Source organism: Lissotriton helveticus, chromosome 8 (genome assembly GCF_964261635.1).
Source record: "Lissotriton helveticus chromosome 8, aLisHel1.1, whole genome shotgun sequence".
In the NCBI taxonomy this organism is placed as follows: Eukaryota; Metazoa; Chordata; class Amphibia; order Caudata; family Salamandridae; genus Lissotriton; species Lissotriton helveticus.
In genome coordinates, this window is record NC_136069.1 from 414,293,048 (window position 1) to 414,316,718 (window position 23,671).

A 23,671-nucleotide genomic window follows, 5' to 3' on the forward strand; every position below is an offset into this window, starting at 1 on the left:
TGTATTGTCAGTCTCTTAATTTCTGTGTCGGGTTTGGCTAACATTAATTTGTAAATTCCGTCTTCATCTGGGGTCTGCATTTCAACGCCATTTGGAGTGCAAGAGATGGTACAGTTCATTTTGCACAACAAATCTCGTCCTAGTAGGTTCACAGGACTTGAATCACAGACAACAAATGTATGCATTTCTTTAAAATTCCCTATTTTTATTTCCATAGGTTCTGTTACTGGGGTACTAATTAGCTTATTAGAAACGGCCACTACTTGGATCGCTTCTCCCGAGAGGGGTAGGTTTGGAACGTCGGCTGTTCTCACAGTAGAACGGGTAGCACCAGTGTCCAACAGAAAGATGACGTCATTTCCTTCAACCTTTCTTTCAATGTATGGCCCTGACTGGTCCACCGGCAAGGAGGTGTCAAGCACGCACTCCACGTCCTCCTCCCTCAGGCACCGTCAGTAGGGTTCGTCACAGAAGAATGTGTCATTTAACAGCAGAAATTGTGAAGTTGCTGCATCTCTATCCTCCCATCCTTCCCAATTTGCGGTGTCTTCACCCTGTTGGGCTTTGCTCCTATAATTTGGCCTAGGTGCACGAGGCAACTGATTCTGTTTATCCTGCTGCTGGGTCTTCCGTGGTATCTCCGTGGCGTCTGTGGATTTAAATCATTAATTTGCACATTACCATTCTGCACAGCCTTACACTCATCCCTCCATGTCCCACCTTTCCGCACCCATGGCAGGGAAATTTCTTTCTTGCCTCTTCTCTGCTCATTCTTACCCTTGTTACAAAGAAGAGGGGGTCCCAGTGTGGACAAAAACAACAATTGACACAATTTGCAAAATTCAATGAATTAATCAAAAAACAAACGTTGGATCCACAGAGTTTTATTCACTGAGGGATCAAATGTAATGAATACAAAGGCAATTAAATAGCTGTATTAAAGGTTATACAGTGCCCCGGGAGGGAGGAAGGAAGTGATAAAAGTGAGGATAAGGTAGTGGCGGGATTGTGTGACAGTAAAATCAAACATTTGAAATTACGTAAAGCTGTGATTCGTCTAACAGCAAATGCCAAAACGGCTAATAGTAACCAGAATTATTGGTAGGCATATTCCACATGGTATATTAGATATACATAGTTCAGGCGTGGAATTGCCACAGGAAGAACAACAGTCGACGTTTCGACCCTCTTATCAATGCAGGGGAGGTTGAGATCCTTGCTGTGGGGTCTTCATCAGGACCAAGGGGTTGGGGCAGGTAACCTAATGTATAAAGGGAGAGTAAACTAAAATTACAAATAGAGGGGTACAATTCCTGCCTCTTAAATTATCACAATGGTAGTTGGTATAGAGAAGCTAATAGTTGAGAATCTAGTTGAGGTTATTACTAGGATAAAGTGTATATAACGGGATGTTTGGCTCCTAGACAATTTAGTCGCTGTAAACACAGTAATGTGAGACAATAGTTATTGCAAAAATTACAATGGTATGGACCGCATTAGTAAAGGACAGTATAGTCTGACTTACGACTGATTAAAGGAAGGACTCGAGTATCGAGATACAAAATAGGGCACGGTTCAAGGAGGTGAAACATGGCACAAAGCTAACGTGACAAAGTGGGTAGCTAATAAGACCAGCGCGTCAGGATATTATATCACAGGCAAACATACCACACGGTTAGCAGTACTTCAAGGGGTCAGAAATTGATTGAGGGGTCGTCAGGGTATGGCGGCACCTAAGTAGTAATCATAAAACTTCATGAGGAACTAAGAAAAAACGATGCGGTAATGGTAATTTTAAGACAAAAAACGAGGCTTACCGATCGTTGAGCGAGGCACTCGCTCGTTGCTATTTAAGTAAGGGACGTCACGGGGATTGAATCCGAACCCTTGGCTTTCCCCCACTCCCGGGGCCCTGACCCTGATTACTAGTCATTTTGCTCAACTGCTGCTCCTGGTGCTCTGGCAATTTTACCTTTGCCCACATGACCTTTTCTTTCAGCTCTTTCCGTTTATTTTCCAGCTCATCTTCACAGTACTTAGCATATTTAAGGACTTCGTCAATTGGCTTAGCCTGCCAGCAGATTTTATTATCTTTGATCCACTGTGAAATCTCAGGCCTTAACCCTAACACAAATCGATATATGAAGTGGGTCATGTCTTTCATTTCGATATTGTCCAAGCCACTGTATGTCTTGAACACCTGTAACAGACGTTTATAGTAAGAATGTACGGTTTCATCTCGATTCTGAGTAGTTCTGTCTATTCGGGTCCAATCAGTCTCCTTTGCAGGCACCTTTGTTTTCAGATACAACATCACCTGATTATACTTTCTCATGACGTCCTCGGAAGGTGCCCCTGTCTTTGGGTCTCTGGGGTATTCTTCACTTGGCCAATCAACAGCAATTTTACATTCTGTCCACACATCTACGGGAACTACAATGTCAAAGAACCCATCCAGGTCTTTCAGAAGGCATTTTGAAACTTTCACAAATCTCTCGACCTGCCTGTACCATTCTACAGTTTTTTTGCGCAATTTTGGGAAGTCATTTGTAAAGGATACAATATCCTGTCGGGACTATGGAACATGTACATATCCTCCACCTGGCACTTCTCGCATAGGATATCATTTTTCCACCTTTTCTGCTTCCTTTAAAACATATTCAGAAGTCATTTGTTTTGATCTAATCTCTTCCTTTTTCTTTGCCCACCTGGCTTTCCATTTTTCTAAATCTCCCCATTTTTGTAACAAGTTTAGTAATTCTCTTATTTGTACCTTTTTCCCTGACACGTTCATATTTTCCAAATCTTTGTCTGAGAATTCTGCTCTGTAGGGGTTTTGCAACACTTTAGATCTGCCAATGTCTATTCCCATACTAGCTGCGGTGTCCATTAGTTTTTCATGGTACACTCTGGCATTTCGGGTGATACTCTTGCAAATGAATATTAATTCCCCTTCACTAAGGGTGTTCAGTCTGTCCAGCCCCACATTCCCAGCCATCAGTTCCTCCAATTCTATTCTTAATTTATATATATCTAATGGTTTTGGCTGGGGATTTGGTTTTTCCAGTTCTCGGGTCCATCTGTCTATTTCTTCAGGAGTCACTACCGTGGCACTTCTGGTACCAAAAGATGACTCAATCTGCACTTCTCTTGAACTAAAAGGAGTGTTCTTTTTCAGTGAACTGCCTTCTGGTTCCCTTATTGGTAAGTCCATTTAGGAAATCATAGATTCTCATTCACTTGCCTGGTCGTTTGTTATCATGGGCTCTTTTCTCGGCTGTACTACAGATGTGGTTATAACTGGAGCTTTTGGACTAGCTTGCTTATCCCCGTACAAAGGAACAACTGGGCCAATAGTTACTGGGATTGTCAGGGCTTCAGGACTTGTATTTAATTGGGAGATTTTCTGGATTATTTCAGTTCTTTGTTTTACTAAAGCCTCTCGTTCTCTATCCTGAAGTACCTTTTCCATGGAGGTTTCGTGTACTATTTGCGGAATCAAAGGAGGGTTATAACTTGGAGCACTTGGATTTGCCATACTTGGTCCCTCATCATAGTTTGGTTTCAGAAATGGGTTTCTCGTACTTAGGGATCTGGGTTCCTCATTATAAGATGGTGGATTCTTCATTAACAAATCCTCCAGATAATCATCGTCTGAATCACCACTAGTCATTAAATGTTTTGTTTTCTCTGTCCTCTTACCTCCGTGGGCTCGCCCACTGGTATTACAGGGTATAGTCCTTCTACTAACATGTTCTGTCTCCACTGTTTCATTCTTTTCTCTCTGGACTCCTATTGGACCTTTGGATAGAATTTACTTAACCCTTTGTCAATTCTGGGTCTGTTTCGCTCAAAAGCCTCTATTTCCCATTCTTCTAAGGCCTCATATTGCGTCAGCCTAGGTCTGGGATGTAAATAATTCATTCGGGTCCTTAAGTTAAACAAAATTCTCCCATTAAATGTACCTTCTAAAGGAAATGCTAAAATTCCGTCATTTTTAGTATATTCCACCCAATTTTCTAACCATACACAAGCGTGGTAGCCTCTGTCAAACAACATAAATGATGCTGGAGTGTTTGGTGGTGGAATGATAACTCGTTCTCTAGTTTTGATGGGCTTGTCTTTTTTTAAATAATTCTTTACTTTGTCTACAAATGTCATTTTCCTCTTTCTTCCGTACATAATGTTAGGTCTGCCTCTTATTGACTGTTCTCTTGCAAACCCCTGATATCTTGGATCAGGTCGAATCTCTGGATGGTTTGGATACCACATATAATTTATAAAATTCAAAGATCACCTGACTTTTTGTTTACAAATCACTTCCAATACTAGCGCGTCTTTTATTTTCCTGCAACCTATCAAAATGCAATTTTCAAATAATTTCAACCAATGAGTGCGCGGCTTTTTCTCGTGAGACGAGTTCCCACGCTCCTGTATTCACCCCTCCTTTACAATGCTATCTCAGCTACACACATGCTGTCTCGACCAATACCAGCGCGGCACTGAGTGATGTCAGCGCGGCTCCGCAACTGACTCCCTCCTTCACAAGGTAATTAAAAACCTCACTTTCTACTTTTAAAGTGCAAGTGCTTTGTTTAATTTACAACGAAAAACATTCGCCACTGTACTCGAGTGTCTAGAAAGAAAAGATTTGTTTCACTGCAAGTAAATCCCTTCTGTCTACTTTTCGGTAAACAACCTTTACAGGGCAACTTTTACATCGCAGAGCCTTTACAACGCAACCATTACAGCGCAAACTATTACAACGCATTGCTCCGGGGGGCGCTCTAGGATAGGGAATAGGTTAATTTACTATCCAATAACCTTCGCTAGTGTCCACGGGGACTGGAGTTGGAATAGTATATTAAACTATTCACTATCCAGCACCCCAAAGCACTATGCGTTGTAATGGACTGCGTTGTAATACTTACGTTGTAAAGGCATGCGATGTAAAAGCACGCGTTGTAATGTCATACATCCCTACTTTTCATATACTGCGAGTAGAACTCTTCTGCCTACCCTTCACACAAGCATTAGAGAACCTGCTACTCCTTCGGACTCATCCACTCAGGTATATATACTAAGGCCAAAGTTTCACCAGCGAACCCCTTTGCTATCAATCAAGCTTAGACGCACCTGCTACTCCTTCCGTGTGACCCTTACTAGGTTATATCACAACAGAAGTTTTGCCAGTGAACTCTTTGCTATCATTTATTCATACATTCATACAGAAAACCCTAATTAGTGCTTCCAGTTCTGCTCAACCATGCACTAATTTTCCTGCAAGTAAGTGACCTCACTGCGACGTGGCTTCCATTTACCACCCGCTATTCTGCCCCGGGGATTCCAGACAAACATATAACAATCACAAACGGGTTTTTGTTAATACATAAATCAATATAGCAGCACAGCAATAACATTTTTAAACATTTCAGAACATTTTCAAACAATTCACATTTGATCGATCAATACTTATTCAGCAACAAATTCAATTTTCACAGTTAGCAGAAAATTACCTACCTATCTTAACTAATCCCTAACCATCAATCTGCTACCAGAAAAATACTGATAGGGCGCGCAGGTCACCCGTCTATAATTTTATCAAATACTCACTTGGGCCCATATATCATTTTAATCATAATCACTTAGAACGGATAACCTGGACGTTGACTATCAGAATTTTTTATTTCCTAGATCCTATACCTTGACTTACACTCCTTATCACCATGGATCAGGGAGTTAGTTGTAAAGAAAGGCAGTCAAATAATACAATAACATTTGCACTCATGTAATGACCACAGACTCTGGAAATTTTGAAAACCTTTATCTAATTTTCTTCAGAAATCATGAGCCAAAGGTTTACAGCAAGCAAGCTATCAATAATCAGAATCATGAAAAGCGTATAGCTATGTAAAAGATATATGATGCCAACCATTTAGAAGTCTAAAGGGAAGGTAAGGAAAAGGAGCATACTGAATAATCAGGAAATCAGACTGGAAATAGTACTTCCTAAAGGACGGGGAAAATAAAGAACATACTAGAATGTCACAGTTTAATCACTTTCAAAAGAATGAGTAAGAAGGGGAACATGAAATTTTAATGACGAACCTGAATTTACGACGTAGCTATAGGGAAGGTTAGAAAATTGGAAACACGCTAATAATTCAGGACCACCACTTCAATTTTCCTGCAGGGAGGGGTAAAGAAAAGGTTCATCTATTTATTCAAAAGAAAACGGTACTCGACACCCAAGACTAAAGAGGGAGGGAAAAAATGGAACACGCTAATAATGACAAGCTCACAGTTTGGTACTTTGCCACAAAGGGAGGGGAAAGAAAAGGAACATATGCAATTATAGCTTCAGCAAAATTAAGGGAAGGGTAAGTAAAGGACGCAAATGTACTATTTGTTTCCCTCATAGATTTATATTTACCTAGAACAGTGCGGAGACCAACCCTGGCCACGGGTCAGTTAAGGATAGGAACCTATAAGTTGCAAACGCCAGTAGGCCATCAAGTGCAGGTCAGAGACAGGACAGGAAAACCAGATTTAGATCAGAACCGGACCACCAAAGTTGAGACCAGCACCCGCAGTTCAGTTGCAACGCCTGCGCTACACCCTCTCTGCAGCTATCAGTAAGAACCCCAATTGGGTTATCGATTTCCCCAGCAAAGTGCTTCGCCAGCACTTCAGGTCCCAAAACCCCGATTGGGTCAGCGAGTCTTCTGACAGAGTGCTTCGCAGCACCTCTGTTCTCGATCAGCTAATGAGTGCGTTGGGTCAGTGACAGGTCAGCTATTCGGACAAGTCGGACAATTTCTCTAGCTACACTTAGGCTAGTTATACTATTTTCCCGGTCAGTGTACCACCCCCCAAATGTTGCAAGTGTAAGGATCCCCAATTTCGATTGGACAGAGAAAAAGGACAGGCCATCACACCACCTACATTTTGAACTTTCTCAGGCTCCTCATTTGAATTTCGTACACGCCCCTTGCATTTCAGGTTCTCATGACATATGCTTTACACATAACAATGGTGAATTTAACATTGTATACAATGTAATCATTTTAGTACAGTTCAGCTTCTTCGGCTAGGTGAGGGTTGTCTTCCCAGGCGCATCTTGGCTGGAGTTACCATCTAGCTCGGATTCAATGTCAGCTGATTTCAGCCCTCCTCTCATAGGGTGCCGTGTGCAAAGGACTTTCAAAATGGAGTATTCCCGTCTCTCAGGCCCAAAGTTTACGATACATGAAAGGTAAAAGGAAACACAGAATAAATGATTTCACTGTATACCATGAGTCACTACTCCCATTACTTTATAATAAACTATAGCATTAAGATTAAGCAGAACGAACAGTTTAGCAAAAGCAGCAATGCAAGCTTCTCGCATGTGAGAACACAAAGCAGCCATCTTAGCTCTAGTGCGCAGATGCGACAGATTACCTCCAAAGCTGTGAGTACGTCACGTCACAAGGGTATGATCGACGCATGCGCAGTAGAAATTCCCGCGTAGCAGCAGCCATTTTAATTTGCAAGCGTATTAGGATTAGAAAACACATAGGCAAGCGTCACTCGGATGCCCCGTGTAAAGGGAAAATAAGAGTTTAGTAGGACAAACATGTTGGTCACTTTTTAATACTGTTATTCGAGGTTCTTAAATACGAGCAAGTCGCTTTACGTGCGAATCCTTGCTCCATCACTACCACCCTACCAGCCGGCAAAGTAACTGTCCATATACCTCCTGAGACTTGGGTCACTCATTACTCTGGCCTCTACTCTGCTGTGTTTCCTGCAGAGGATGCCCCAACACAGCTGAATTCAACATGCCAAAACCATGTTTTTAGTGACGGGGAAGTACGGAAAGTAATTATCAATAGTAAAGGTAAGACGGCACCGGGCCCAGATGGAATCCCTTTGAATTTGTTTAAGGAAGACCCAGTATTCTGGTCCCTGGAACTTACCTCTGTTATCAACTCAGTTTGAAGCGAGGGAGTTCCAAAATCCTGGCGTTCATCTGTTATAGTGCCTGTTTTTAGAAAAAGGTGATGTGCATGATCCCAAATGCTACCGACCAATCTCTCTTTTGACTCCTCGGCCAAACTAATCAGGAGAGTTGTGCTAAACCGCCTACTGGACTGGATGAAATCTTGGCTCCCACCCAGTACGGGTTTAGGAAGGATCTGGGTACAATCGAACAGTGCCTCAATCTTCACCTCATCTTGGCTAAATGTAAATATGCGAAGGGAGAAATACTTTGCTTCTTTCCTTTTACAGTCTCCTAGAAGACAAAAGCCTAGGACTGAACCCCTGAAGCCCGTCACCGATCAAGCTACGGTTATTCGAACAGTCACCGGCAGCAGTTAACTAGATAGACAGATGTGCCTTGCCAGTGTCTGCGCCCTGTTCATGTTAATGCTGCCGTTCATTGGTTCTGGACAATAGCGCCACATAGGCGTCTGTCAGTAGAACATTTGGTGTGGGGTTCTGGGTTTACAAACTGTACATCTGTTGTGATTTCCCACAAAGGAACATTCTCAGTGACTACAGGGTGCAGACAGTTACAATTCACAGCTGTCTAGTGTCCCCTTCATGCATTACACCTTAAGCTTCCCTGCCTTTTGCCCATCAGAATATTGGAGGCACAAATTCAGTACACACACTTACAGTTTTCCAAGAAATCACAAATTCCACAAAGCAACATGTGAAGGCTGAGATCAAAGCCTGCATACAGGATTCACACATAACATCGTTTGGCATAGAGGGCAGCAATAAGGTATACCAACTTCCTCCTAAAGGGTAGCACATACCTCCACATACAGCCTGTCATGCCTCACCCATGCACATCCTGGACACACCACACCCCAAGCAGAAACCGTTATCATGTTTGCTGAAGCAAAAGTTAAGGAGGAGTGCCTGCAATCATGCAAAACTGGGCAAATGGTGGCAGAAATGCAAAGGAATGAGATACGCTCCTTCATTTATGATGATGGGGATGGGCCATAAAATGAAATGGCTGTGGAGATTTGGGCTGTAAGTGAGGACACTTCAATGTTTTTGCAATCCCTCCTGAATCACACTTAAAGTTCCCGAGTGTGAGATTCCTTAGTACAGCCGGAGGAGGATCTCAAATATCCTATTGCTTGTGCTTTGCTAAAAATCTTCAAAAATAGATGGCACGAAGCCACTTGAAAGACTTGTTTATACTGCTTGGTGGAATAGGGAAGGCCTGTACCCCTCCAGCAGTGGCGGATCGCAGAGGAAGTGCTGCGGGGTGGTGAGGCGGGGCAGGGGAGGGGCAGGGTGGGGGGTAGTGGACTCAGACATACAACAGAACGGGGTAAGTAAGTAAGTAAGTAAATAAATAAATAAAACAATTTATAAACAAACAATTTATCTTGGCCTAAATCACACACTTCTGTTCTGTATGTATGTGCGTGAATGTAGTCCCTGATAGACAATTGTTTGTAGGCAAGGCTTAAAAGTGGAACAATATAAGAAAAACAGTATTTATTTTACAAAAACCAATATAGTAGGTGATTAATTTGTCACATTTTAAATTCACAAGCAGAAAATATAGAGAATGTAAATAATAATGCATGCTAATTAATTATTGGTTTAATAATAATAATAATAATAATAATGGATTGAGTACAAACATATTTGTAATATTCTGTTTTTACTGGCAATGCTACAATGTAAAGGCAATACGATATTTTTTATCTATCTATATAAGTTTTCACTTGTACTTACCAAATCGTTCTTAATGTCTGTTATCAGCTTAAATTCATCTCTACATTTCAGAGATACTGCAAACAAATTTCTTACCATGTACTTGCACACTGTTAGTAACAAATGTGGAGAAGTGTGGCTCAATGGTTAGAGTGGCAGACCCTAATGCAGAGGTCTAGCCCGGGACCAGGGTTCAATTCCCTGCCTCGGTGGGGTCTTGAGCTCAAAAATTTCACGGACCTGATAATTCTCACCTCGGTGCCTATTCCAAACATAGAGTCCCACTCTGCAACTCTGGGCAATAGCTTGCTTAATCTCCACAACGGCCCCCACAACGCTAAGGATGCCTGGCCTCCACCTTGGGGGTGCCCAGGAGTGGACACCTCACAGGGAAAGCCAGGATGGGTTCCATAGCGGTATTCGTACAAGTGCCTTGAGACCCTTGCGGGTGAGTAGTGCGCTATACAAGTATCAATTTACAAATTTATAACAAATGGCAACAGGAAAAAGTGCCATATCGCCCAGAAAAATTATAATTTTTAAGAATAGAATATGGGTGGAAGGAAAACAATAGAAGTTAGACATAGGACCTATTTATGGTACGCTGACGTTGCCTTTGTGAGAAGGCCACCCCACCATGCAAAGGACACACCAAGGCAAATGCTCTGTGCTCAATAAGGTGGCCTCCAATCGTTTTAACAATGTTAACGTAGGAATGGACGGCGCACCCCTATGCGCACAGTAGTGACTGGAGTCATGGAGGCCTGAACTGCCTGATAATCCTCAACTTCTGCAAATGTTTGTGGGTTGGGTGTGTCACATTTATGAACTGCCCAATACAGTGCCCACAAGGTTTTTTATGAAAGTGATGAGCCTTTATACTATCTGAGTATCAAACTACATAACAATCAAATTAAATAATACACAAAGTGCCAAAACATATACTATGGTGCCAACTTGGCTTATACTTCAGAATTATGATAATGGTTTGCAGTGGTAGCAGTATGCCTTCAATTAGTGGCTGCAGTGGAGCAACACCATATAAAATATGGACCAAAAGCCTCAGTGGTGCCTAGCACACACTCAGTATCCCAGGAGAGAATTGTACCATCCCCTGCATGTATGTGTTCCTTCAATTATCATATTGCATAGCATGAAATAATAAAGATAAATGTATTAAGTGTTGGGGGTCAGATTGTGTAGGATTATATATTGGCCATTGAAAATTGCCTATCCTCTGTCAGCACAGTTTGGTCGGTGGTGAAGAGCATTCTCCAAAAAGAGGGACCTTTCGGATTGTACCAAGGACTTACGAGCACTTTACTCAGAGAGGTTCCGGGATATTTCTTCTTCTTTGGAGGATATGAGCTGAGTCGCTCTTTTTTTTTATCAGAAGGGAAATCTAAAGATGAACTTGGTAAGTATATGTTCTCATATGACATATATGGCTTTTGACTTAGTTAAATACATCATTTAACATGTTAAATAGAATATATTGTGCATGTGGATTTCTATTACAATGCCAATGGACAGTGCAGTTGGATTTATTTATTTATTTATTTGCAGGTTTGTACCGCGCTGGCTTCACTCCCTAGGGAGTATCTCCGCGCCTTTGGCTTCTACAAAAGAGTTTTGAGAGAAGGAGTCTTTAAAGCTGTTCTAGTCTAGGATTACTGTTCAAACAAAAAGGTCTTCAACTTTTTCCTAAAGGGGAGATGGTCTACACATAGCCTAAGAGATATAGGGAGGCTATTCCAGAGAGAGGGACCAGCTATTGATAGAGTTTTGGTTCCATGTCTGGCCTTCTTAGCTCTGGGTACACACAGGAGACCTTGTTCACTTGATCTTAATGTCCGAGTAGGGATGTAGGGCGTGAATTTGGTGGTCAAGTATGCGGGACCCATACCATGTAGGCTTTTGTGTTTGATACAGCATACCTTAAATTTTGCCCTCTGTCTGACAGATAGCCAATGCAATTTAGTCAGCAGGGGTTTGGAAGGCGTGCGGGGTGGGGCATTCAGAACCAGGCGGGCGGCCGTGTTCTGAGCTACCTGAAGTCTGTTCATGACTCCCTCGTTTGCAGACAGGAGCAGGCCGTTGCAGTAGTCCAGGCGACTCAAAACGAGCGCCTGGACCAGTGTCTTCCTGGCTGCATCAGGTAGGAATGGGAAGATTTTCCGTAGCATGCCAATAACATGAAAGCATGCTCCCACCACCTGGTTGCCGTGTTGTTTGAGGGTAAGCTCCTGATCTAAACGGACCCCCAGATTCTTGACGGTTTGTTTAGGTTTGGGCACTGGGCCAGGATCTTGTGGCCACCAATCTGGGGTCCAGAGCATTTTTGCCTCACCAAACATCATGACTTCCGTCTTCCCCACGTTGCACTGCAGGTAGTTGGAGGACATCCATCGTGCCACCGCTTTCATGCCCTTGGAGAAAGAGTTTCTGACCTCAGGTGAAAAGATCTTAAAACGCTGAAACGCTGAAACGCTGATTTAATGGCATCTCCTGATATTGGGAACGTTAACAATTCTAAAGGTCAAATAAATAGTTTGTCATACCCTGCAAGACCCATCCTATGGGTTTTCTCAGAGCTGACATAATGGTCCAATATGGCCACTAGGAGGGATTGCCATGGATCATTATTTTAAATATTAGGACAACCTTAAACATAGCGCCAATAAAGAAGTGGACCCAAAGGGCTATACAAATTAATGCCCTGACCCTAGAGTACATTCTAAGAGCCGTTAACGGCAGGACGCGTTCCGATCCTAGCGGGGCGAATACATAAAACAGGATTAGTTCACCCTCACGGATCGATTATATCTTGTTGGATACACGGCTATGGGGTGACCTCCTTGACATGGAGGTTAAACCCAGTTTGGACAGCGACCACAACCCCCTGTCTATGCAAATTATTCGCAAGTGGGACACTACATCCATTGCGACACTCAATGCCCCGGTGATGTCAACAAAGGAGGTAGTGCCGTCTAATTGCAACCGACGCCTTAAGTGGCATAAGGTTGCTAATCAGGAAGAGAAATTACTTAACATAAGGGACCTTATAGAGCAGAAGATCGTAGAGTACGAACTATTTAATACCACCTGTGAGGATATGCAAGATTCCCAGTTCCCCAGGCTTTATCAAGACACAATAGGAAAGCTAGGAGAGTTTTTTAGCACCAAAGACCATAGAGAGCAGAAAGCCTGCCTACCTCGATCGTCTAATCTGTGGTACTCTGCTACATGCAGAGAAATGAGACAGGCACTAGCTACAGCTCTTCGGGCAAAAGATCCCGCAATAATAATAGCCAGGAAGGACTATGCTAGAGCAATAGAGCAAGCTAAGCGCATTTGGGAAGAATCCCACTGGCAGGAGCTCAAATCTGCCGCACAGCTGAAGGCTCCGACTGTGTTTTGGGAGCTAATCAATAAAAGCACTCGGAGGGGAATGGACCCGTTATCAAACCACATAACAGGGCGCCAGTGGTATGATCATTTTTTTAGTCTATATTATGGGGACGAAGAGAATTTGTCTCCTAGGCCTGGGACGCCTCCACCCATCGATAGGGCCCCTATACCAGCTGAAACTTTTGGGATTAAAGAGGTATCATTGGCCATGGCAAGCATAGCACCAGGTAAGGCGGAGGGTCCCGATGGCCTCCCTGGCGATCTACTCTTGCATGACCCAAAGCCTTGGGCTCATTTTATTACACTCGTGATGAACCTCATTGCCAGAGGACATGCTGTTCCTGACTCTTGGAAGGGTGCCGAGGTAGTGACCATCTATAAGAAGGGGAATAGGGAGGATCCTGCCAACTACAGACCGATTGGCTTAATCGATATAATACAGAAAGTGGTTGGCAGGGTCCTCCTTATGAGGATAAGGTCCTGGATGGACGATGAAAACGTCCTATCACATTTTCAGGGAGGGTTCAGACAGAGGGTTGGCACGATAGACCAGGTCTTTAGATTGTATATGATTCACTGGAAATCTGTGATCATTGGGGAAGGCAGTCTTTATTTGGCATTCATTGACTTGAAGACTGCCTTTGACCTGGTCCCGCGTGCCAAGCTTTGGCAGGTGCTATTGGATCTAGGCTTTTATCAAACGCCTCCAAGAGGGGAACTATGCCAGAATTAGGTCGGGTAACCAGGGCCAGCTGACATAAAGGGTGGCGGTGGACAGGGGGGTACACCAGGGTTGTGTATTGGCCCCGACTCTGTTCTCTCTCTTTGTTAATGGGGCGGTAGACCATTTGAGGGAGGACCCAGCCGATGCCCCAACCCTGGCAGGCGAGAAGTCGCCTACCCTGATCTCTTCGCAGATGACACCCTTCTGGTTTCAAAAAGCCAGATGGGCCTGCAAAAACTGTTAGATCGGTTTAGCCAGTTCTGCGACTCACGGGGCCTAAGCATTAACACATCTAAAACCAAGCTAATGGCACTGTCACCATCTAAACGGTTTAGGAATGGCATCAAGCTGAATGGTACCCCATTAGAACTAGTCGAATCTTTCTACTATCTGGGTATACGGGTCAACAACTCGATGAAGTGGAATTCCCACTTGATCAAAAACGGGTGTCGGGGGCAATTCTAAGACATCAGCAACTCTCTTCCAGCAGACCAGTAGCCCCGGCCCTTATGGTATACGAGGGTAAAGCATTACCGTCGGCCCTCTACGGGGCGGAACTATGGGGATTTAAGAACACCACGGACCAAGTAAGATCAGAGAACACATTTTATAGAGGTCTGGTCTCACTCCCACCATCCACCCCATTGGTACTGCTCCGCCAAGATTATGAGAAACATTCCACAAAGACATTGCAAGGCTTCGCCCCTTATTATTCTGGGTGCACCTGAGAAGGACCCCAGAATTGTCAAACTATGCCACTGCCCTTAGGGAGCTTATCGAGCTGGATATCGGCAATAAGATCAAATGGATCAGCAAGTTTAAACAGCTTGTTTCTGACATCGGACTGGCAGAGGCATGGGACAGCCAGACCCCGCCGCCAAAACAAACTGTTAAGAAAGCCTATTGGGAGTGGGTCCAAGCAGAGGAGGCACTCAGCTCCAACCGGGGTATTCTGACAGAGCAGTTCCTAGATCATAAGCCTGTCCGAAAAATGGAACCCTTTCTCGATTTTATTCAATCCCCAAGAGAAAGGACACTATACCTGAAGCTGAGGTTTGGAACTCTTCCACTCAATGAACTCACAGCAGGGTGGAAACAACACATTGCGATATCCACTTCCTGCCCTGGCTGTGCAGCCCCCTCAGAATCTATCCCCCACTTTCTTTTCACCTGTCCAGCATATGGATATGTGAGAAGAAAATGGCTGAAACCTGTTTGTACCAACTTGGGATCCAAGAATTAGAGGGAGGTGCTGCCTATCCTAAAAACTGATACGCTTTTCCCCCAGTACAATTTGTGGGGTAGCTAAATATTTGGGTTGTGCTTGGTTAACTAGAAGTAAGCTGCTGAGGGATAACAACAATAATAACTGACAAAAGCTAGGCTCCTTTCACGTGCACTGTCGCCCCTACTGTTTACATATATGTCTACTTTTTATCGTTTTTATATACCATTTGTACTTATCGTAATTTTTAAGACGTGTTTCTTTTTTACATTAGTTGAATGGAAATATGGTACTGTCTGTTAAAACTGGTACTGTTTTTAAAGTGATGAAATTGGATTGTACATACTTTTATGATATTTTATATCGAATAAAGTCATACAACAACAATATTCCTGTATTCATATGGAATTTGCCAGTTATTACCAACATGTTGATTCAGGGATGCATGGCTGACTAAATAGATGATATGGTATTGATTTGAAACTTTCTGAAACAGAATAACTTAAAGAAGCAACAGAATGTGTAAGATACGGGCAGTCTACCTCTGCAGTATATGAATGGACTTCTCAGTATGTTTAATGTGAAGTGAAAATGTTTAATCATATCTTCTGTAATACTCAGGGAGTGAATTTCCATGGCCTAAATGTCTAGAGGTGTTGTGACAATATTCTGTAAACTTTTTTGCTGATCAATTTTACTATTCCCTCTTTTTTGGCGGGATCTTACAGTCAATTTGATAACATGCCATCTTTCTTTAAGTTATCGCATCAGTTTCCTTCACCCACTCATAGTTGGAGAATGTGTTGTACATGAGAGTTTCTAATCCTGATACTCTGTCCTATGAGGCCACTTTTTCTTTTACTGCACTGGTCTTGCCTTATTCGTTTCCTTTGTTACACTATGATGTATTGTAACAATCCTGCAGGCAAGGTTGTGAAGTAAGATTTTATCTCACTGCATAGATTTCATCGCTTATGTTAAGGTTTCACATAAATTACCATTAAGCATCATTGTATGTAAGTGACATTCATTTGTAGGGAATATTTTTCATAACCGAGCATTGTGTGAAATCTGAAAATCCTCATCACCAATAAATGTATTCAGACAATTCCTAAAAATCAATACACCAATATACAAGCACTAAAGTAATCATGAGACCCTACCAGTGCGTTCATCTTGATCTAAAAATACAATCGGGCAACTTTTAGAATGATATTAAGATTTATGAGTCCCCTGCCTAAAGACTACACACCAAAAGTAAGGTCTGGCGAAAACATGCTGGCTACAAATGATTTTGTAGCAACCATCACTGTGAGAGGGAATTGCATCCTTGTCCACTTGCTCTGTATTTTACACATAAATGATTAGGCGGAAGATCCTAGAAAAGTGATGTCTGATGAAGTATCCTTATTGTTGCTTGTGGATGGTGCAGTAATTCTTGCAAAATCTTTGAATGCTTTACAGATGCTATTATCTGATTTTGAAAGGTACTGTAAGAATAAGGATCTGTGCATTACAGGGTTAAAATCTAAATCAATAGTATTTTGAAAAAGAATACGAATGTTGTCAAAATGTTGATAGTAGATGGCCCTCTGGATTTGATTGAAGGGATCATTTTTCCTTTAGAATGAATTGGAGGAACACATTTCAAAAACAGAAAGAGTGTGAATTCCATTGGCCTGAAAGTCTGCAAAATCACGTATGAAGGTTGTATATGGTGCACAATACTGGGCATACAAGCGTGATATCATCTTAGAAACCACATAGAATAAAATCCTAAAATCACTGTTGGGCATCTTGACTTGTTAGTGGGACTGCCAACTGGACTTTAAAAACGTTGGTGTAAATACAGAAGTTGGGATTACATTCTTAAATTACCTACTTGAAAGTATGTTCTCTGTATATTGGGCTACCAGTGGAAAGGAAAATATCCACCACATAGAAAAAGGATACAGAGAATAATGACTCGGTGTAATTCACACAAATTCCCATAGCCAAAGTCCTTCCAAAAGCTATTTAGTCAAATAGATTTGAAACAGTGGTTCGATAAGAATTTATGAGTCCCAAAAAATGCAGAGAAAATCATTCCTGAAAGGTTCCATCAGAAGCAACTGAAAGTAAGGCTATAATCAAATATGGATTAGTGATCCTTTGCAGAATATTCATCACTGATGACGTCTGATTTATTAGGACCATGTCTATTGGACGTTCATGATCAAATTGACTGCATAGCTATAATTTAAGCCTAGTTTGGAAAGTTACCTCGAGCAGCTATGAGCTTTACAGGAACATGGATTGAAGAAAACAATAGCTCCCAATTGTTGGTGAAGGAAGTAGCAAAGAAGATCGGGTCCATTTCATATTGCTTTGTCCTTTATTTTGCAGGCTTTAACCATCTGAGATTGTGCAAGCACTTTTGCACATGTCAGACCTAGATATGTTGTATAAATTGGCATATTTGAAATGAAATGTATTTTTAGATTAAGAAGTGAAACGTGGTATAATGGCTGCTTTAATGTATATTCTGTATTAATTGTAAGGAATTATTTCAAATAAATTCATTGATAATGATACATATCACGTATGTCAGCCTACATACTCTAACATTGATGTGTACAATTTAAGCATACCATGTTGCTTTCAGATTCATTGACCTGTCTTGCAGTGATCAGGAAGAATTTTAGTAGTAGCTTTTCTTTTTTTCATATTATTATCAAGCTATCTCTACCTTGGCTAACAAAGTTGTTCTTACTCTAACGCCCTAGGCCAGTACCTTGGCACTCCCAAGCCTCAGAAGCAAATTTTACAAAAAATACAGAAAAAAGTGGGGATGACAACATGTCTGTTTTGCTTTTTGAAACATGAGTTACCAGATGCTTCTTCATTAAACAAACTATACCACGGGTTGCACTGAAGAAATATCAAAAGCATTTAAATCAGTCGAGTACTGTACTTGAAACCCTATGCAAACCGTGGTCCTGGCAATATTCTTGACCATTCAGTAGCAATGCATTCCTATAGCAACCGTTTTTTTCATTGATAGGGTTCCACTGATTTAGGACAGTTCCAAATCAAATTTGTCAAAGTCTAGTTGTCCACTGGTCTATATGTTCCATTTCATCCTGGAAAGAGTTTGGCTTTGCAGTTCTACTTAGATCTATAAAGCAGATGTTATACAGTGACAGTATTACACCATCTAAGACCTTTATGAGCCTATCCTCCAAACATGTCAACTTTCGCTTCAGCAGCATATCGTAAAATTGCCCAAACGGCTCAGTGTCAGCTATTTCTTTTGATTTCAATTAAACTTTTGTTTAACATCCAACAACTCTCATTCTTGCTTCCATGTCCTAGTTGTCACCCATGTGGATAATTGGAATGCAGCATTGATTGATTTCCTAAATGTGTTTTACTGTTATTGAAATGTGTTATCCACTCTGTCAGACAACTGATAGCAGGGCTAGAAAATTCGACAGAATTGCCGCAATTCTTTGCTACTTTCATTGACTTCCTATTGAACATTGCATTCTATTTATCCCAGGATTTTGCCTTTCTGTGTGTTTTTTTTGTTTTTTGACTTATGCAGCAGTACGTAGGTAGTCTTTTTTCCACAAAAGGTATTCAGTTAAAACTTGTATCATTTTTTCTTCCACATCTTGTGATTGCAGGGGGCATAAAACACACCAAAATGATGTGTCCAGTTCTTTGTATAACCAGCGACTTTGGTGGCTAACGGACTTAATAGAGAAATGTTTGAGCTGTCCTGTCATACATTAGATTCATCATAAAATAACACAGAGGATTACAGTGCCTGCTGCAACATGCATGTAATGTGTTTGTATTGTATGTAGACGGCTAAGGTACAGCCTTTGTTACAGAGATTCTTGTGTTACCTACAGGTTACAAGTTATAATCCTTATAGTATATCTCCGTAAATTATGGACCAGTATCAAACAGCTACCACTTGCAACACATTCCATCACTCAATATTCAAACTCAGTATTTACTCAATAAAACAACACATTGCCCATGGCCACACAATCTGAAAAGGGCCTGTGCATTATCATTAAAATGAAGCGTGTACTGCAAAAACAAACAATCATTTCTATTCTAGTGGCCCACAGTGTGACCCCACCAGGTAGGTAGCTCCCCCTCCGCACAGCACCACCTGTGAGTCCCTGCTGCTGCTGCTTAGGAAGTTCGAGGCCCTCCACCACCCGCAGGCTACCACCTGTGCCTCATCCCTGGTGGCCAGGGGTAGCCCCTACGTTTGTTTGTCATATGTCATTCCATTGTATTGCACTCTCTTGGTGTCTGTGACTGCTGTTGTCTGTCTCCCCTTTGTTGCCCCCGTGAGTCTGTGCCTTTTTTCTCCTGTCCCCTTCGCTGCCCCCGTGATTCTGTGCCTTTTTTCTCATTCTGTCCCCTTCGCTGCCCCCGTGATTCTGTGCCTTTTTCTCCTTCTGTCCCCTTCGCTGCCCCGTGATTCTGTGCCTTTTTCTCCTTCTGTCCCCTTCGCTGTCCCTGTGACTCTGTGCCTTTTTCTCCTTCTGTCCCCTCCGTTGCCCCCAGGATTCTGTGCCCTTACTTCTGTCCCGCCGCTGCGTCCCCCGCGGCCCCACCCCCCTGACTGCCCATTCACTGCCCCCGCCACCCAGCTGCTCCTCCCTCCCACCTACCCATATATGGCGGCTGTTGCGCATCCGCGCCGAGCGCGCGCGAAGGGCTGCCTAAGGCAAGCCCGTCTGAACCCGTCTGCGCCTGGACCGCGCCCAGCGCCAGAACCCCTGGCCCGTGCCCGCCACGACAACCGCTGCTGCTACGATGCCAGCACACTGCATTCCCTCAACCCCGGACGGACCCACACCTGCATCAAGGCCTCACCGAAACGCACACATGGTCCCTTTACCTGCCGGAACTACAGCTACACAAGCCTCAGAGCCGCCGAACCGACCGCCAAGAAAAAACTCAACCGCCTCCGATGCATCCTACTGAACACCCGCTCCGCACGCAAGCACGCCGTTGAGCTGTGGGACCTGCTCGACACATCATCCCTGGACGTCGCCTTCCTGACAGAGACCTGGATGAACAACTCCTCCGCACCCGACATCGCCATAGCCATTCCAGATGGCTACAAGATCACCCGCAGAGACCGCACCAACGGAGTCGGAGGGGGAATCGCCATCGTCCACAAGAACAGCACCAGGGTCTCGACCAACACCAACTACACTCTCAGCACCACCGAACACATGCACTTCCAGATCCACACAGACCCCAACACCACTCTCAGAGGTACCCTCATCTACAGACCCCCCAGACCTCGACCCCAATTCAGCGACTCCATCACCGACTTCATCAGCATGCACACCCTGACCTCCACCGACTACATCCTCCTCGGAGACCTGAACTTTCACCTTGAAAACAACAACGACATCAACTCCTCGCCAACCTCGGACTGAGGCAGCTCGTCACACCTACCCATTCCGCCGGCCACTTGCACACCCCTGTTTTCTCCTCAAGCTCCCAAGTCTCCTTCAGCCACACCACCGAACTCCTCTGGACCAACCACCGCTGCATCCACTTCACCTCCAGAAACCCACCACACACCACAGCACCCAACAGATCCCCCACCGCTGCTGGAGCAAAATCACGGAAGACCAACTACACGCAAACCTCGCTCTCAGCCTACCCTCCAACACCTCCAACATCGACGACGCCACCTGCAACTTCAGAAACTGGATCAACAACTGCGCCAACACCCTCGCCCTGCTTAAGAAACCTACCCACAGGGACACCAGCAAGAGAGCTAGCTGGTTCACCCCAGAACTCCTAGCCTCCAAGCGAACCTGCCGGAAACTAGAGAAGAAACGGCACAATGAAAAGACACCGGACAGCCTCGCAGCCCACAAAGACGCCATCCGCAAACACCATCACCTCATCAGGTCTGCCAAGAGGACCTCCTTCAAAGACCGCCTTGACAACATCGCACACAACAGCAAGGAGCTCTTCAACATCGTAAAGGAACTCTCCAACCCCAGCTCCAACACCAACGACATCTCGCCGTCGCAAGCCGCGTGCGACTCCCTCGCCACCTTCCTCCACCGCAAGATCACTGACATCCACAACAGCTTCAACGCCCAGACAGCCCCAACAGACATCGACACTCCAGACACCCCGCACACCAGTGACCACGACCCCCTGCCAGCCTGGGCCAACGTGAACATAGATGACACCTTCAAGACCATGAGCACAATCCACGCCGGCTCCCCATCAGACCCACTCCCGCACCACATCTTCAACAAAGCCAGTAGCTCCATTGCACCCCACCTGCGCAACGTCTTCAATCTCTCCTTCGAGACCGCGACCTTCCCAGAGAACTGGAAACACGCCGAGATCAACGCCCTACTCAAAAAACCCAAGGCGGACCCGAGAGACCTCAAGAACTTCCGGCCCATCTTCCTGCTTCCGTTCCCAGCCAAGGTCATCGAGAAGATCGTCAACAGACAGCTAACCCGATACCTCGAAGAAAACAGCATCCTGGACCCATCCCAGTCAGGGTTCCGCAGTAACCACAGCACCGAGACTGCCCTCATCGCCACCACCAACGACATCAGGGCCCTGCTGGACAACGATGAGACTGCGGTCCTCATCCTCCTGGACCTCTCCGCCGCCTTCGACACCGTCCGCCACCGCACACTATGCACACTCCTCCACAATGTAGGTATCCGAGACAAGGCCCTGGAATGGACCACCTCCTTCCTCTCCGGCAGAACCCAGAGCGCCCGCCACCCTCCATTCCGATACAAAGCCTCCAAGATCATCTGCAGCGTACCCCAGGGATCATCCCTCAGCCCGAAACTGTTCAACATCTACATGGCCCCGCTTGCACAGCTCGCCCAACAGCATGACCTCAACATATTCTCCTACGCCGACGACACTCAACTGATCCTCTCCCTCACAAAGGACCCCCTCACTACCAAATACAACCTCCATGAAGGAATGAAGGCCGTCGCCGACTGGATGAAGATCAGCTGACTGAAGCTGATCACGGACAAGACAGAGGTCCTCATCCTCGGCTCCAACCCTTCAGCCTGGGACGACTCCTGGTGGCCCACGGCGCTGGGAGTCGCCCTGACACCCACCGACTACGCACGCAACCTGGGAGTCATCCTCGACTCAACAATCTAAATGGCCAAGCAAGTCAACACAGTCTCCTCCTCCTGCTTCAACACCCTCCGCATGCTCCCCAAGATCTACAGGTGGATCCTGACAGATACAAGAAGAACAGTCACCCAGGCCCTCGTCAGTAGCAGACTCGACTATGGAAACGCCCTGTAGGCGAGAACCCCGGCCAAGCTCATCAAACGACTGCAACGCATTCAAAACGCCTCTACACACCTGATCCTCGACGTACCACGCCACAGCCACATCACCCCCCACCTGAGAAACCTGCACTGGCTCCATGTCAACAAGAGGATTTCCTTCAAGCTCCTCATCCACGCACACAAGGCACTCCATAAGACCGGCCCAGTCTACCTCAACCGATGACTTCTTCTACATCCCCAACCGCCAGCTCTGTTCCGCCGACCTTGGCCTCGCCACCGTCCCTCGCATCCGAAGAACAACCACCGGTGGCAGATCCTTCTCCCACCTCGCCTCCAAGACCTGGAACACCCTCCCACTGAGCCTACGACAGACCCAAGACCTGCTGACCTTCAGGAGGCTACTCAAGACCTAGCTGTTTGATCAGTAGCACCCGCCCCCCTTTTTTTCCCCCAGCGCCTTGAGACCCTCACGGGTAAGTAGTGCGCTCTACAAATTCTGGATAGATTGATTGATGTAAGACGACACAGATATCTAAAACATAATTCCATCAGCAGTGTAAGACTACAAAACTTTTACTCAACCTCAATCATTGGAGTCCACTGATGCATTCTTAAATGGAGTAGTATCCTGGCCCATGCTGCCTAAAATACTGCTTGACAAAGAGATCCAAAAACCTCCTCACTGAGAAACCCATCATCCAGAAATAAATTGAAAAAATCAATTAGAGTTTAATTGTGTCCATCTAACACCCAGCAATTGCAGTAAACGGCTGTTCTCCATACGTTGCAACACACCTCAACTGATTCTCTACCATTGCTCCAGCAGGCAAAAGTTTACCAGACTATTGGTAAGCTCAAGGTGCGCTTACCCTTGTAGCCACTCTTCCTTCTGAATGGAAAAGGAACTTGCCTTAGTAACAAAAGATGTGTTTGTATTTTATGTAGACAGGTAAGTCACTGGTTTTGCTCCATAGGCTATTATATATATATCCATATAGGATTCTAATTATTGTGTGCTTTAAGGTGAATTGCTCGCTAGAGAAAAAATCAAAGCATCTTAAACTGTAGCCCAGCTATATACTACTGTTTGCATCCATTTCAAATTCTGAGCAGTGCATTCTGTTCATGTATCCCTCTCTCTGTCTGCATTTCAAGTATTTTGAATAATTATCCAACAGTAGCTCAAATCTGGATGTAGTATTATTAGTCAAGGTAGGCTGCTTTTTTAATTGGTTGGTCTTTTTCACCCAAATGCAA

General features: G+C 44.3%; 1 protein-coding gene across 1 annotated transcript in view; it reads left to right on the top strand.

The window, feature by feature from the left end:
• The window catches only part of LOC144772723 (mitochondrial ornithine transporter 1-like), a 184,160-nt gene that overhangs the window by 151,716 nt on the left and 8,773 nt on the right, over window positions 1–23,671 (top strand). Inside the window, exon 5 of the mRNA XM_078657249.1 lies at window positions 10,974–11,146. Coding sequence (XP_078513375.1) covers window positions 10,974–11,146 — 173 coding nt within the window. The remainder of the gene's footprint in view (window positions 1–10,973; window positions 11,147–23,671) is intronic.